This window comes from Cyprinodon tularosa, unplaced genomic scaffold, assembly GCF_016077235.1.
Source record: "Cyprinodon tularosa strain WSP-4 unplaced genomic scaffold, ASM1607723v1 ctg726, whole genome shotgun sequence".
Classification (NCBI taxonomy): Eukaryota; Metazoa; Chordata; class Actinopteri; order Cyprinodontiformes; family Cyprinodontidae; genus Cyprinodon; species Cyprinodon tularosa.
The window spans coordinates 1-13,309 of record NW_024039481.1 but is presented as its reverse complement, the minus strand read 5'-3'; the positions used below and the strand labels follow the sequence as shown (position 1 = coordinate 13,309).

At 38.9% G+C, this 13,309-nt stretch overlaps 1 protein-coding gene across 1 annotated transcript in view; it reads right to left on the bottom strand.

Moving 5' to 3' along the window:
- Window positions 1-12,019, bottom strand: part of pih1d1 (PIH1 domain containing 1) — a gene marked incomplete at its 5' end in the record, with an annotated part of 30,813 nt that extends 18,794 nt beyond the window's left edge. The window contains 2 exons of the mRNA XM_038269260.1: window positions 11,237-11,425; window positions 11,912-12,019. Of these exons, the coding sequence (XP_038125188.1) occupies window positions 11,237-11,425; window positions 11,912-12,019 (297 nt within the window). The remainder of the gene's footprint in view (window positions 1-11,236; window positions 11,426-11,911) is intronic.
- Between the last annotated feature and the right edge of the window lie 1,290 nt (window positions 12,020-13,309).

Sequence of the window (13,309 nt, the reverse complement as noted above, 5' to 3'; positions counted from 1 at the left end):
AGAAATTGCTAAGAAATTGAAGATTTCCAACAACGGTGTGTACTACTCCCTTCAGAGGACAGCACAAACAGGCTCTAACCAGAGTAGAAAAAGAAGTGAGAGGCCGCATTGCACAACTGAGCAAGAAGATAAGTACATTAGAGTCTCAAGTTTGAGAAAAAGACACCTCACAGGTCCTTAACTGGCATCTTCATTACGGTGTGTACTACTCCCTTCAGAGAACAGCACAAACAGGCTCTAACCAGAGTAGAAAAAGAAGTGGGAGGCCGCGTTGCACAACTGAGCAAGAAGATAAGTACATTAGAGTCTCAAGTTTGAGAAACAGACGCCTCACAGGTCATTAACTGGCATCTTCATTAAATGGTACCCACAGTAGCCTGTTTGTGCTGTACAGTGCTTTTCCTTAAAAAATAAGGACATTTAAATGTGACCCCAAACTTTTGAACGGCAGTGTATATAGCGCCAATTCACAACACAAGTCATCTCAAGGCACCTTACAGTTCAACCAGATCATGCAGTCAAATACTGTCAAATACCTCAAAAAGATAAACAAGATACATCACTTCATTGGCCTCCAGTTCTGTTTTGAATCCATTTCTTTGTCTTTGAACTGTCATATCCCTTATTATTTGTCGTAACTGTCGCAATCATGTGCTCTTAGATGGTCTGATTATGATTTTAGTGGACTCAAACACCTTTAACAAATCCTAAATCAGGAAATGAGCTGCTGCTTAAGGTCAGGCAGGCTTTATCTCTTTGTTATTTTGTTTTTTTTTTAACTCTAGGTTTTCACTCAGAGCGTTTAACATCAGCCTCTTAATGTTCCACTTTATTTCTTGTATTTGTGACGTTTGGATTTCTGTTTTCATGTATTTTTTTTTCATTGTTTTGTTGTTGATCTCTGGTCTTTTCTTCATATTTGTATAGCACTTCAATCAGCTGCTCTGCTGTTTTTAAGGTGCTTTAGAGAAAAAAAAAAGTGTTCTATAGACCTAGTGCCCATGATAGATACGTAGGAATAAAAATCCTTGTGGATTGACTTTAAATAGAACATATTTTCTGCTGGATCAGTTTTTTACTGGCTCAGTTAGGGGATGTGTGAATGTTGGTCGTTTCTTGTGGGCAGATTACAAAGGTATTAAGACTTGTTAAGGCTGTTTCACAGCAAGATTTAAAAGCTCTAGGGTGATTTTCCTTACTTAAGAGATCGAGCAGAAGGTGTTATAAATCAGGGATAGAGAATTGCGTTCTCTGCAGAGACAGCCCAGGGGCAGCATGTCACACACAAGCCTATTTTGATGTTTTTGATGTGCGCGGAGAAAAAAAACGTACAATATGTATTCCAAAAAAGTAAAAAAAAACAATCCACTTGACTTTGTTTCCAAGTTTGAAGACATTTCGCTCCACATCCAGGAAGCTTTTTTCATTCAATTGAGTTTGACAATTGAGTTTGAGGCTTTATATAGTAGCCCAACAAAGCCTTGTTTTTGAAAAAATGCAATTGAATCGGAAAAAAGGGTCCATCCGTTTGGAATGGGGGTCATTTAGCTTCTTTGTTAGCCTGCAATGCCCCATACTGTCTATGTGTCTGAAAAGGGGGTTGTTAAAGGGAATTATTAGCCTGGCTGAATAGGCGAGGTCTTCTGTTCCCTTGTAGAGGGGTTGGGGTTGCGATGATAGCGGGAAGGGATCAACTCAATCGCTGCATTGTAGGTTTTTAAAAGCTGAAATCTGGGTTCCCCCCTCTCTGTTTAAGGTTGGTTTTTCTTTCTTAACATTGATGGCTTCCTTCACGGCACTCTCAAACCTCCTATTTTCTTTGTCCAAAATGTGAATATTCTGGTCCTAAATAGAAGGTCCTTGTGTAAAACAGAAGATGCAATAAAAATAGTGGCCTTTTTTAATGCCTTTGTGGGAAAAAGTAGCTTTAAAGAGTTTCTAAGTATAAAAGTGCATCTAAAAGCAGAGACCTTCATATAGCAGTGGGCGGTCACACTGAAAGCCTCCCAAGGTCATCCAGAAACTCGTGGATTTCCCGCTGCCGTTCGTAGCCGGTAGAGTGAATATTTACCTCTTCTTTTTTTTTTTAGGTGGTGAAAACTGCAAGTTTCACACTATAAGTGCTGACATTCTAAGTTAATGTTTGTATGGATAATAAATAAATTTTCCACCACAATCAAATAAGAAAATATTATGGTGCAGTTATCTAAGCACTCTCACTTTTCAGCAAAGAAATAAACCTCCTGGCCATTTATGTAAAACGAGTGCGCTGTAACCTTTCTATATACATTCATGCTTATATTTCATTTTTCATGCAGGATAGATCAGGGCTGGAATGCAGCATCTACCAGCCAGCTTCTCTAATTTGTTGATGCGCAGCGTCAAGCTGCCGAAATACAGCATCTGATCTGAACAGATTTGGCACGGTGGACATACATTACAGGATATACGACAATCCATAATGATGGATTTCCACGATTTGCGATATGAGGGGTCTTAATGTTCCATAAAGCAGAGCAGATCACTCTTAAGACCTCACACACAGCATTTTTATCTCACTGATTATCAGTGGCTCCTGATACTGGCGGCTCTAGGAAGGAGAAGATCGGACTGATTACCTTCCTGTGTGAACCAGCCATTAGATTAGCCCGCCTTATTACAATCCCCTTTCAACAACCAGGACTGCTTTTTCAGGTTAACAACACTGCAAAAACAATCTAGAAATAAGTAAAAAAAAATAAAAAATCTTAAATGAAGTGTACTTGCCCTTAATTAGAGTAGAAAAATAAGATGATCTGCCAATGGAATAGTATATTTACTCTTAAAATAACATAATTAGATAGTATGCACTTGAAATAAGACATGCATGTTTTAAATTCAAACTGTCTAACTTTTTAAAGAAAAAAATCCCTTATTTTAAGAAAAAATTGACTTGTTTAGATTTCAAATTTTTGTAGTGTAGGTAGGGCTGCAACAACGAATCGATAAAATCGATAAAAATCGACTTTTAAAAGCGTTGGCAACGAATTTCATCATCGATTAGTTGTGTCGCGCGATTAATGCGTCATCCGCTGCCGCCGTCATCAATGACACTTGATTGAAACGCGGGAAGAAAAAAAAATACGGCAGAGCGAGCCAGCGCTCTAATGACCGATACCGCAAACGCAAGCTGCGTCTCAATTTGCAGACAGCCTGCGCTTTGTAAAGCGAAAAAAGACGTAACATTCAACTTTTGTAAAAACAAATTAACATGGCGCGGAAGCACCACTGTTATGATGCAGCACCTGAAAAGGAAACACGATGGAGCCTTCGATGAGAGCTGATCAGCAGGGTGAGCGACCATGTTTGTTTCATTTTAAAGTGGGGAAACGTAACGTTAGTTTCTCAGGTAGCTCATCTGATGCTTTCCTTACCTTGTTAGTAGGTTACAGACAGTAATAAGGTTGGCTACTTATTTTACTTTTAATTTCATTTGAATTAGCTTAAGCAGCGTTTATATTTACTTTATAAATAAATTAACTTGCAAATTATGAGGGCAAGGCTTTTAAAGTTTAAATCTTCTAGCAAAGATAAAGTAAAGATCCTGCAATTTATGGAAGTAAAGCAGAATAAAATCCAGCAAGATCAGTAATATGTCAATTAATTATATGCCACATTTCCATGTAAATATCTGTCTTTGGAGGATGTGTTTTTTAGCACCCCTAGTTCTCTCATTTTTATTCCAAATACAATTTAAAATTCGAATCACAGGGCTATTTTTATCTCTATGGTTCAGTATTTTCTCAAGTAGCAACTTTAACTGCTATACTTTCCTGTCTTAAAAGGCAGAACTCTTCTAGTCTAAAAAAACCTAATTTGTTGAAATGGGGGGACCTATTGTTTGAACCCCTTAGGGGCTTTTAAAAACAAAACTGCTTGTCTTTTTTTGCGCTTTATGAAACAAAGTACCCTATATTTTGTGGATGTAAAGCTAAATTTCTCATGTAAGTTTGCGTAGTTTTAACACAAACATTTATTTTTCATATTGCACCAGTACAGTTAATGAGCAACCTGTACTTGTGTGCTTGTTTGTTCTGTCTAAAATTTTTATTTTGGAATAAAGAGGTTAATATAAAAAAATATTTTTTGTCCGATTCATCGATTAATTGAAAAAAATAATCGGGCGATTCATCGATTTTTAAAATAATCGTTAGTTGCAGCCCTAAGTGTAGGATACACGAATACACCAGGGTCCTTGCCAGAGTGCGTTTAGCAAAATGAGCTGTTATGCTTGGATTATGACACCGTAAATTTACTGTGTGGAAGCTGCATTTTTTATGCTTTTTTTGTTCAGGAGAGACATCCGACTAAGGGAACACTGTGAGCCAGGGCTATAAGAAGCTGTGGTTTTACAAATCCAATTATTTTTTTTATGCATATTTCTGAAGAATCGCATCTGAAGAGCTTGATGGAAACAACTAAATTCAAATCAAATATCTGGTTAATCTGCTCCACTCTATTTTGCATTTGCTTTTCCAACATTGTAAAAGTTTGCTTAGAATTAGCAAGTCATTTGGATAGAAATACAGCTGGCTTTGGGTTTGTTTAGGTGTGGGTAACTCGGTTTCTCCTACCATTGTCCAAAGGGAATACTTTACTCTCAAAAATTACACTGTCTGACTCAGACTCATGGTGAGTCGCATGCACTCCCAGATAAGTAAACACATTTTCTGCCAACAGCAGAGAGCATGACCCAGATAAACATCAGTTATATCAAAGGTACAGAGTTACGCTATATGCTTATACCAAAAAGACCAAATCCAGCCTTGATACAAAAAAGGTTGAATACTCCATCGTCCTGATAGTGTGTTGATCCTTTTTGTCCTTTTTTAACCCCAAATAGAACCTCAGCACCGGATGCAAAGCAGATGTCATCTACCATCAGCACCTCTGAGCTGCCAAAAAGCCAGATGGTGGCCATTGATGCAGCTACTAAATAATCTTAACCGTACTAACCAGGCTATAATCCTCATGGAAACCAAGAGCTCTGACCATTGGGGAGAGGTCACGTATTAGTGGACCGCGGTCCGGATCCAGACCCACCTGCTGGCTAATCAGGAACCAACCTGATTTAAAACATTTATAAAATATCGCATGACGCTGATGACAGTGTCTAACTTCATTTGCGCCGCTTCTCCTGTTAATACGGTAAAGCGTTCAGGAGCGTCTGGCGTGATGCAAATTAGCCATTGAGCTGCTGTCAGTCTGGGTTGCTGCTGCTGCTACTTTTAGACACAGCAGGCAAACCTGTGGCAAGCCGGGCGATGGGAAAGAAGGAGAAGAAAGTGTGGACTGCTGGAAGAACTGAGGTGAACTGGTGAAAGAAAACTGCAATGGTGCTCAAAGATGACCCTGCACATTTAGAGGATGTTTGGCTCAACCTGCTGCTGTGAAGCAGGATTCTCCACCATGAACAGAATCAAAAATAAATATGGATCCAGGCTCAAAATGAGCTCCTTGATCTGTGCTTTAGAATGGCTTTGTCTCCATTTAAACACAGATTTAAAGCCTTGCTGGGCTGCATAAAGCCATTAAGACAGAGAAAAAAGAAACAAAAACAAACGGTCAGTTCAGGTGTTTTATAAAATATGTGATTCAGGAAATTGTCTATATACCAAACTGAACGATTGTTGTTGTCTACTTAGAAAAAAACACTTTAGATTTTCTTTTTAAAAGAGTCAAGGTATAACATGGATGTAAAAAAACATTTTATTTCAGGGTTAAATTCTGTTTAAAGTAACGGATTATAATTGAAGATGTCCCCGGATCTTTACTGGTTGTTGATTTTTTTTTATCTGGACCCAACTGATTTTTAATTGGTTACTCCTGAGCTTTAGCTCTAGCTTTACTGATCTCCAACAGACAGACTGTTTTTCCAGAGCAACTCTAACGTTATCCTTCATGGAATCAAACATCACCTTTTCATACTTCATTGGACACTCACCTCCGGTTTCGGTTGGATTAAGTTATGGGTAATATACATAGGAAGGCTTAATTTTATAAACAAAGTGAGCAAAAACAAAGCTTAATTTGTAATAAAAAAAATTCTTTATAGGGAGAAAGTGTATAAATGTAAAAAAAAAAAAAATAAAATGAATAAGATGATATTTACATTCAAGCTGAACCCAGGAATAGATGGAGTATATTGTTTCAACTGCAACAACAGGCTGTGCCAGAGTATAGTCGCTCCAGTGGCCACAGGTGGTTCAGTAAAACGTCAGAATGGGTCATTATGATTTTGGGAAATTACAGGGAAGATATAAGCGGTCCCTCTCAACTAAAAAAAGGAGAAAATTATAGAAATGGGAGAGGGTGAAATAAGGAAATATGATGTAAAAATAAAAAAGGAAACAGATGAAGATGAAAGAAAAAAAGTTGTTTCTCTCTATCACTACAACCCCTCATATCTTCTAAATGTGTCTATTTAATAGCATGTAAGAACATTTTTGTTTTGTTTATTCAGTTTTAGTCTATTGGGTATGTAATACATGCACGGTAAAGTAAAAAATAGACTAATTATGTACAGCTTTTTTTTTAACAAGCATGTTGTAAAAAAATAATAATACTTGTCCATTTATTTAATGAAAACAAGATTTTCATAATACAAGAGAAATCTGAGGTTTTTAATAAAAATTGATGCCCATCAATTAATGGTTAGTTAAACGATGTAGACTTCAGATTAATTCATTAATCAAGGAAGGAAGAGAAATATTGATTTAAGGCTGAAGGATAGTCCGGATGGTGGATCAGCAGCTAATATCAAGTTCTTAAAGTAATTCAAGCCATGCTGTAGACTCAGGGTCCATCAGTTCCTGAGGGCATTTCAATGAACTGAAATGGTACCGAAGGAGCCTGGAGAACCTGGGACTCATTGCTGACTCAGCTGTAGAAAAGCCAGAAAGCTGCTTGCCAAAACGGACATGAGTAAACTAACGTTTCTGGACAACCAAGACTAAGATTGAGTCATTTCGAAAATACAGCAGCAGCGGGAGGTCTTGGCCTAGTCGTTAAGGATGGGTGTTTGCTTCCTGAAGTGTCCTCATTCCAGTTCCACATGTTGCCGCTCTGGTTCCCTGAATTACAGCTTTAGCTCACATTATGGCCAAAAGTACAGCTTGAAGCCCATTGTGTAACTTGTGACTTAAATATTAGCGAAATTTAAAAAGATATTACATTGTTTTTCAGGTCAATATAAACACAGGGTGTTTATCGATACTGTGCTTGAATACAAGTCAATGACACCAAAACTTTTTATCCTTGAAACGACTTAAGTCGTAACCCAATCATAAATATATTTGGTTCCATTTAATCTAGAGGGATGAAGGTGGCCATTGAATTTACCAGTAAGTCCATGATCTCTCAATCTGCTGATCTAAACTGGTCTATCAGATTCCAAAACATGTTGATGACAGTGCATGTTTTCAGTTGCTAAAAACCTGGGTCTAAACCTGGAGGTCACCAATATAGTGCCCCTAGTGGCTAAAAGTTGTGCTGTTTTAATGTCATCTAAGCAAGTATGACGTGACCAGGCATAAGTTTAGAAACAAAAAACAAAAAAAATTGCGTCCCATCGCATAAACCGATCAAATGTTTGGCTTCATTTTAAGGAAGAGAAAGATGGCAACAAGTTGCTTTGCAATCATTGCAATTTGGCAATTACATCCGCGGGAGGAAATACATCCAACATGCAGAAACCCCTGCGCACACAACATGGCTTACATTTTAATGAATGCTGTGTTTTTGATGCTTCCGGACAGAAGCTAAAGTTATGACCAACATTGAAGGCAACTATATGACTGGCTGTGCTTAAAGTGGTTCCTAGTACATCATCTGCCATTTCTGGAAATAAACCAATTACCTACCTCTCTTTGGGGTTATTAAGGGAGTCTTCCTGGATAATCCAGCCCTTCATTACTAGCATGTTTAATTAGAACGACTGGTAGCTGGAATTCTTACATGATTCTACCTATTGCATAGGATGTAACGAAACATGCTACGAAGGGGGAGATAAGTTTATTTCCTGAAATTGTACAGTAATGCTTTTTCATTAAACGGATGCCTTATCCATTAGATTTAGATGACTGTGAGGAGACGGGTAGCCTGGCTGGCTCAGAGGCTGGCAGCTCCCATTCACTGCCTTCTGTTTTTGCCGAGGCAGGCAGAAATAGAACGTCCCAAGCGAAGGTAGACGAATGTCACCGTGCACTTACCAAGTTCATTGTTCACAGAATCGATAAGAGAATCGGAATTGTGAAAATCTTATCAATTCCCCAACCCTACTGCTTTCCCATCTCTTCTGACACTATGCGGTAACCAAGAGCAACAGTCACAGAAGACGTACAGCCATCAATAATTGGCCTTGCGTGCAACTTAAAAGTGCAATCTATGTGCAGTCGGTGCATTTAGACCAAATATGTGTGGGTTTTACGAGGTTGAGCTGCAAAAAATCTCTAGGGTTTGCACGTTTTTGGTGCAGAATATGGAGGAAAAAAAAGAAAAAAACTATGATTGCATTATTCTGATTTTCCATAGTTATATTTGAAAGGCCTTTTATTAGACTGCACACATCCAAACATCCACTCAATCTTCAATAACAGCCATATTTTAGTTTTTAACATGTTCTGAAAAACATGCCACCAGTAACATGCTGTAGAAAAGCCTTTAATTAGCTGAGCTAAATATACGGAAAATCCACAACGACAAAAGAATATACATATACACTATATTGCCAAAAGTATTTGCTCACCTGCCTTGACTCACATATGAGCTTAAGTGACATCCCGTTCCTAATCCATAGGGTTCAATATGACGTCGGTCCACCCTTTGCAGCTAGAACAGCTTCAACTCTTCTGGGAAGGCTGTCCACAAGGTTTAGGAGTGTGTTTATGGGAATTTTTGACCATTCTTCCAGAAGCGCATTTGTGAGGTCGCACACTGATGTTGGACGAGAAGGCCTGGCTCTCAGTCTCCGCTCTAATTCATCCCAAAGGTGTTCTATCGGGTTGAGGTCAGGACTCTGTGCAGGCCAGTCAAGTTCATCCACACCAGACTCTGTCATCCATGTCTTTATGGACCTTGCTTTGTGCACTGGTGCACAGTCATGTTGGAAGAGGAAGGGGCCAGCTCCAAACTGTTCCCACAAAGTTGGGAGCATGGAATTGTCCAAAATGTCTTGGTATGCTGAAGCATTCAGAGTTCCTTTCACTGGAACTAAGGGGCCAAGCCCAGCTCCTGAAAAACAACCCCACACCATAATCCCCCCTCCACCAAACTTTACACTTGGCACAATGCAGTCAGACAAGTACCGTTCTCCTGGCAACCGCCAAACCCAGACCCGTCCATCAGATTGCCAGATGGAGAAGCGCGATTCGTCACTCCAGAGAACGCGTCTCCACTGCTCTAGAGTCCAGTGGCGGCGTGCTTTACACCACCGCATCCGACGCTTTGCATTGCACTTGGTGATGTATGGCTTGGATGCAGCTGCTCGACCATGGAAACCCATTCCATGAAGCTCTCTGCGCACTGTTCTTGAGCTAATCTGAAGGCCACATGAAGTTTGGAGGTCTGTAGTGATTGACTCTGCAGAAAGTTGGCGACCTCTTCGCACTATGCGCGTCAGCATCCGCTGACCCCGCTCCGTCAGTTTACGTGGCCTACCACTTCGTGGCTGAGTTGCTGTCGTTCCCAAACACTTCCATTTTCTTATAATACAGCTGACAGTTGACTGTGGAATATTTAGGAGCGAGGAAATTTCACGACTGGATTTGTTGCACAGGTGGCATCCTATCACAGTTCCACGCTGGAATTCACTGAGCTCCTGAGAGCGACCCATTCTTTCACAAATGTTTGTAAAAACAGTCTGCATGCCTAGGTGCTTGAATTTATACACCTGTGGCCATGGAAGTGATTGGAACACCTGATTCCAATAATTTGGATGGGTGAGCAAATACTTTTGGCAATATAGTGTACATATATACACACATATGTATATATACATATATACACAAACATTATATATATATATATATATATATATATATATATATATATATATATATATATATATATATATATATATATATATATATATATATATATATATATATATATATATATATATATATATATATATAATAGGGATGGGACGATTTATGAAAACCGTCTGAACCGTTCAGTTCGATTCGCGTGTGTTTCGTTCGGTTCATGCGCTGCTCCTTTTTCTCATAGGGGAAGCGTTTACACTCCAGAGCAGAAGGGGGCGGTACTGCGACCAAAGCCAACCACCAGTAGTAAACAAGATGAAGAAGAAGTGAAGCAGCGTAGCCGGGTAGCAGGGAAAAAAATCAGTTGTGGAGAATTGTGTGGGTATGGCGAGAGGGAAAGAATAGGAGTTGGAAGACGCGCCAGCAGCACTTTATAGGTCTGCTGTATGGGACCGCTTTGCATTTAGAGTGACCTACGATGACGGCGGAAAGAAAGTTGTGGATAAAAGTGCAACAGTGTGCAAGCATTGTGCAACACGTTTTGTTTATGCTAACAGCAACATGACCAACAGGTCATGCTAACCCCGAAATCCCTCATACTCCGTCAGCAACCCCCGCTCCGCCCCGCTGCACTCCAGACCGGCTGCTCAAAGCAAAGCCTAAAGCCTCCACTGTGACTCCCGTCCGCTCTGCTCTGAGTCCCTTGGAGATGGTAGAAAGCATGCGCGAGATGATTAAATTCAAAGCAGCAAAACATACAGAAATGATTCAGGGTTTCCGCGGATCATTTAAAATAATTACAATCCATTATTTTTGGGGGGATTTCCACCGTTCCACCCCTTGTATATATATATATATATATATATATATATATATATATATATATATATATATATATATATATATATATATATATATGAAGGACTGAAGCATGGATTTAGACTGATCAGTTACTTTTCCTGTTTCTTATTATAGTTTGACAAATAAACGCAAACACTGATATTTTTAGTATTCTTTTCTTTCTTTTTGTCCAATGATCATGTCTGACTGACTGAACCCAGATGTACAAATACATATTCCCCTTCAACTACATGACTTCATGGGGCTAGTAAAGAAACAGAAAGAATAAAATGCCAGCAGCTAAAAATAAGAACTAAGAAAACATTTTCCCAGTAAACTTTTAACATCTGCAGGCTCCTGTTTCTGTTACATACTGTTGTCAACTTCTGTGTGCGGCTCCCCGAGGCTCATAGGAACTCTGTAGCCGCTGGGATCCTCTGATTGGAGCAGCTGTACAAGTTCCTCTCTGGAGAGTTCGGGCGGGCATGGGACAGAGTTTGACTGGCAGATATTTATGAAAACTTTCTCCTTTCCTGGCTCAGAGGATGTCTTCACACAGATACCTGCGTATAGCAAAATAAAGAGAAAGGTAAAGAGAAGAAATGCAAAAAGAATAGAATAGAGATACCAGAAAAATTACCTCTAAATAATCTTTACTGTATGAGAAAAGAACTAATTCCAGAATGTTTTATAGCACAGAATAATAATCCCCTCCAGGTTTCATCTGTTGTCACTTATAAACCAAAAACAGAGTGAAAGGAATGTAGAAAAGCCAAACCCAGCAGTGTGAATCTTCCCTTTTAACCCATAAAACAAACAGCTGCAGTGTCTTTCTTTTGTTTACAAGTTTTTAAAAACAAAGATAAGAGAGACATGCATCTAGTTTATATTTACCATCTTCTTCTGTCAAGAAGTTAATGTAGATTAAACTTTTCACATGCTAGCTTATAAGCCAACAGGCTCTTTTGAGAAATGTTAGTGACCAGATATTTTAGCTTTGTCACCATAGGTTATTTTTTAAATCTAACTTTATGTTTGGAGAAGCTTACCTGGTTGAGGCCGGATAAGTTTAGATTCTTGAGTTTCAGTCGGCAGATTTCCCATCGTCTGCATAAATAACAGTTGGGGAGATATTAAAACAAAGGGCAAACTTTTATCTAAGTTTAAGCCAAAACCAATGATCTAAATGTTCTCTCTTCCTAGAAGCTTAAAACATCTAACACCTCAGTTACTCTTTAATGTCTTGTCAAGTCCAAAAATAGGAGTTAGACGTTCACTAAGTTTAAGTATTCATAACTAGGATGGATATTGAACAATTGAAGTGGAAGGACTACAGATTAATCAGAATTTACCAATGATTGTAAAATTCACTAACTTATTAAGTAATTGATTAATTGTTAACTGGATAACACAGACATATGATGGCAGAAATAATTTTACATTCTATTCTTATATAAACCTGAATGTGAGCATTCGTTACACAAAAGTATTCACCCGAGCTCCACACCTGCTATCGGTTGATTGATGACTCATTTTATTAATCTAACAGTAGAGAAATAAACTTGTTACATCGGCTCAATAAGCAGAAGATATATATATATATATATATATATATATATATATATATATATATATATTTTTTATTAAGTAGGGGTGTAAATAATAATAGTTTTGTATCGATGCATCGATCCAACAGCCGACGATCCGATGCATCGACACGTCCGCAAGAGAATCGATTCATGTTTTTTTTTTTATCCATTTGCTCCTGGGCGTAATTCTCCCTCCCGTGCTGCGGTGGCGCTAAACCTATTTTGCCCTCCTACCTCGCTTCCTGGTTATACTTTTACAGCAGTGCGTTATGATAAGCTTGACACAGACATTTTTAAATTATGCTCCATATTGAAGCGTGGTCTGAGCTACACGCTGTGGGTCTAGATACGGCCGAGGCGGCGAGGAAGTGGGGGCGAGTTTAGTCTGACGACGGAGGGACATGAGGGCCAAAAAGAGCGGAGATCCAGGTGGAAAAATGGTCCCAGCGTTCTCGCTCACCTCGCTCTTCTAAAGGGTCAAACTTCACGAGTTGTTTCCTGCAATTTCGGTCATAAAAACAACACAAGCCGGCCTCCTGTCTGCGGCACGGTCTGCGGTCAGCTACAATTTGGGAGAGGAGCAGCGGAGCTTCTCTCAGTGACGTCTGGAGCCGAGGTATTGCATTGCACTGATTATGTGCAGTATTTTTTGATGCAACTTTTCTACTTCTGTTATTTGCTGTTGTTTCTAAAAAAAAAATGCATAACAATATTACAGCTTTCATTGATTTATTTCAAACTTGAAACTTTGTCTAGCCCGTAAGGTGTAAAAAAAATAAAAAAAATTAATGGATTAATCGAATCGAATCGTGGTGTATTCTTGAGTATCGAAAATAATCGAATCGTTGGGTCAGGAGA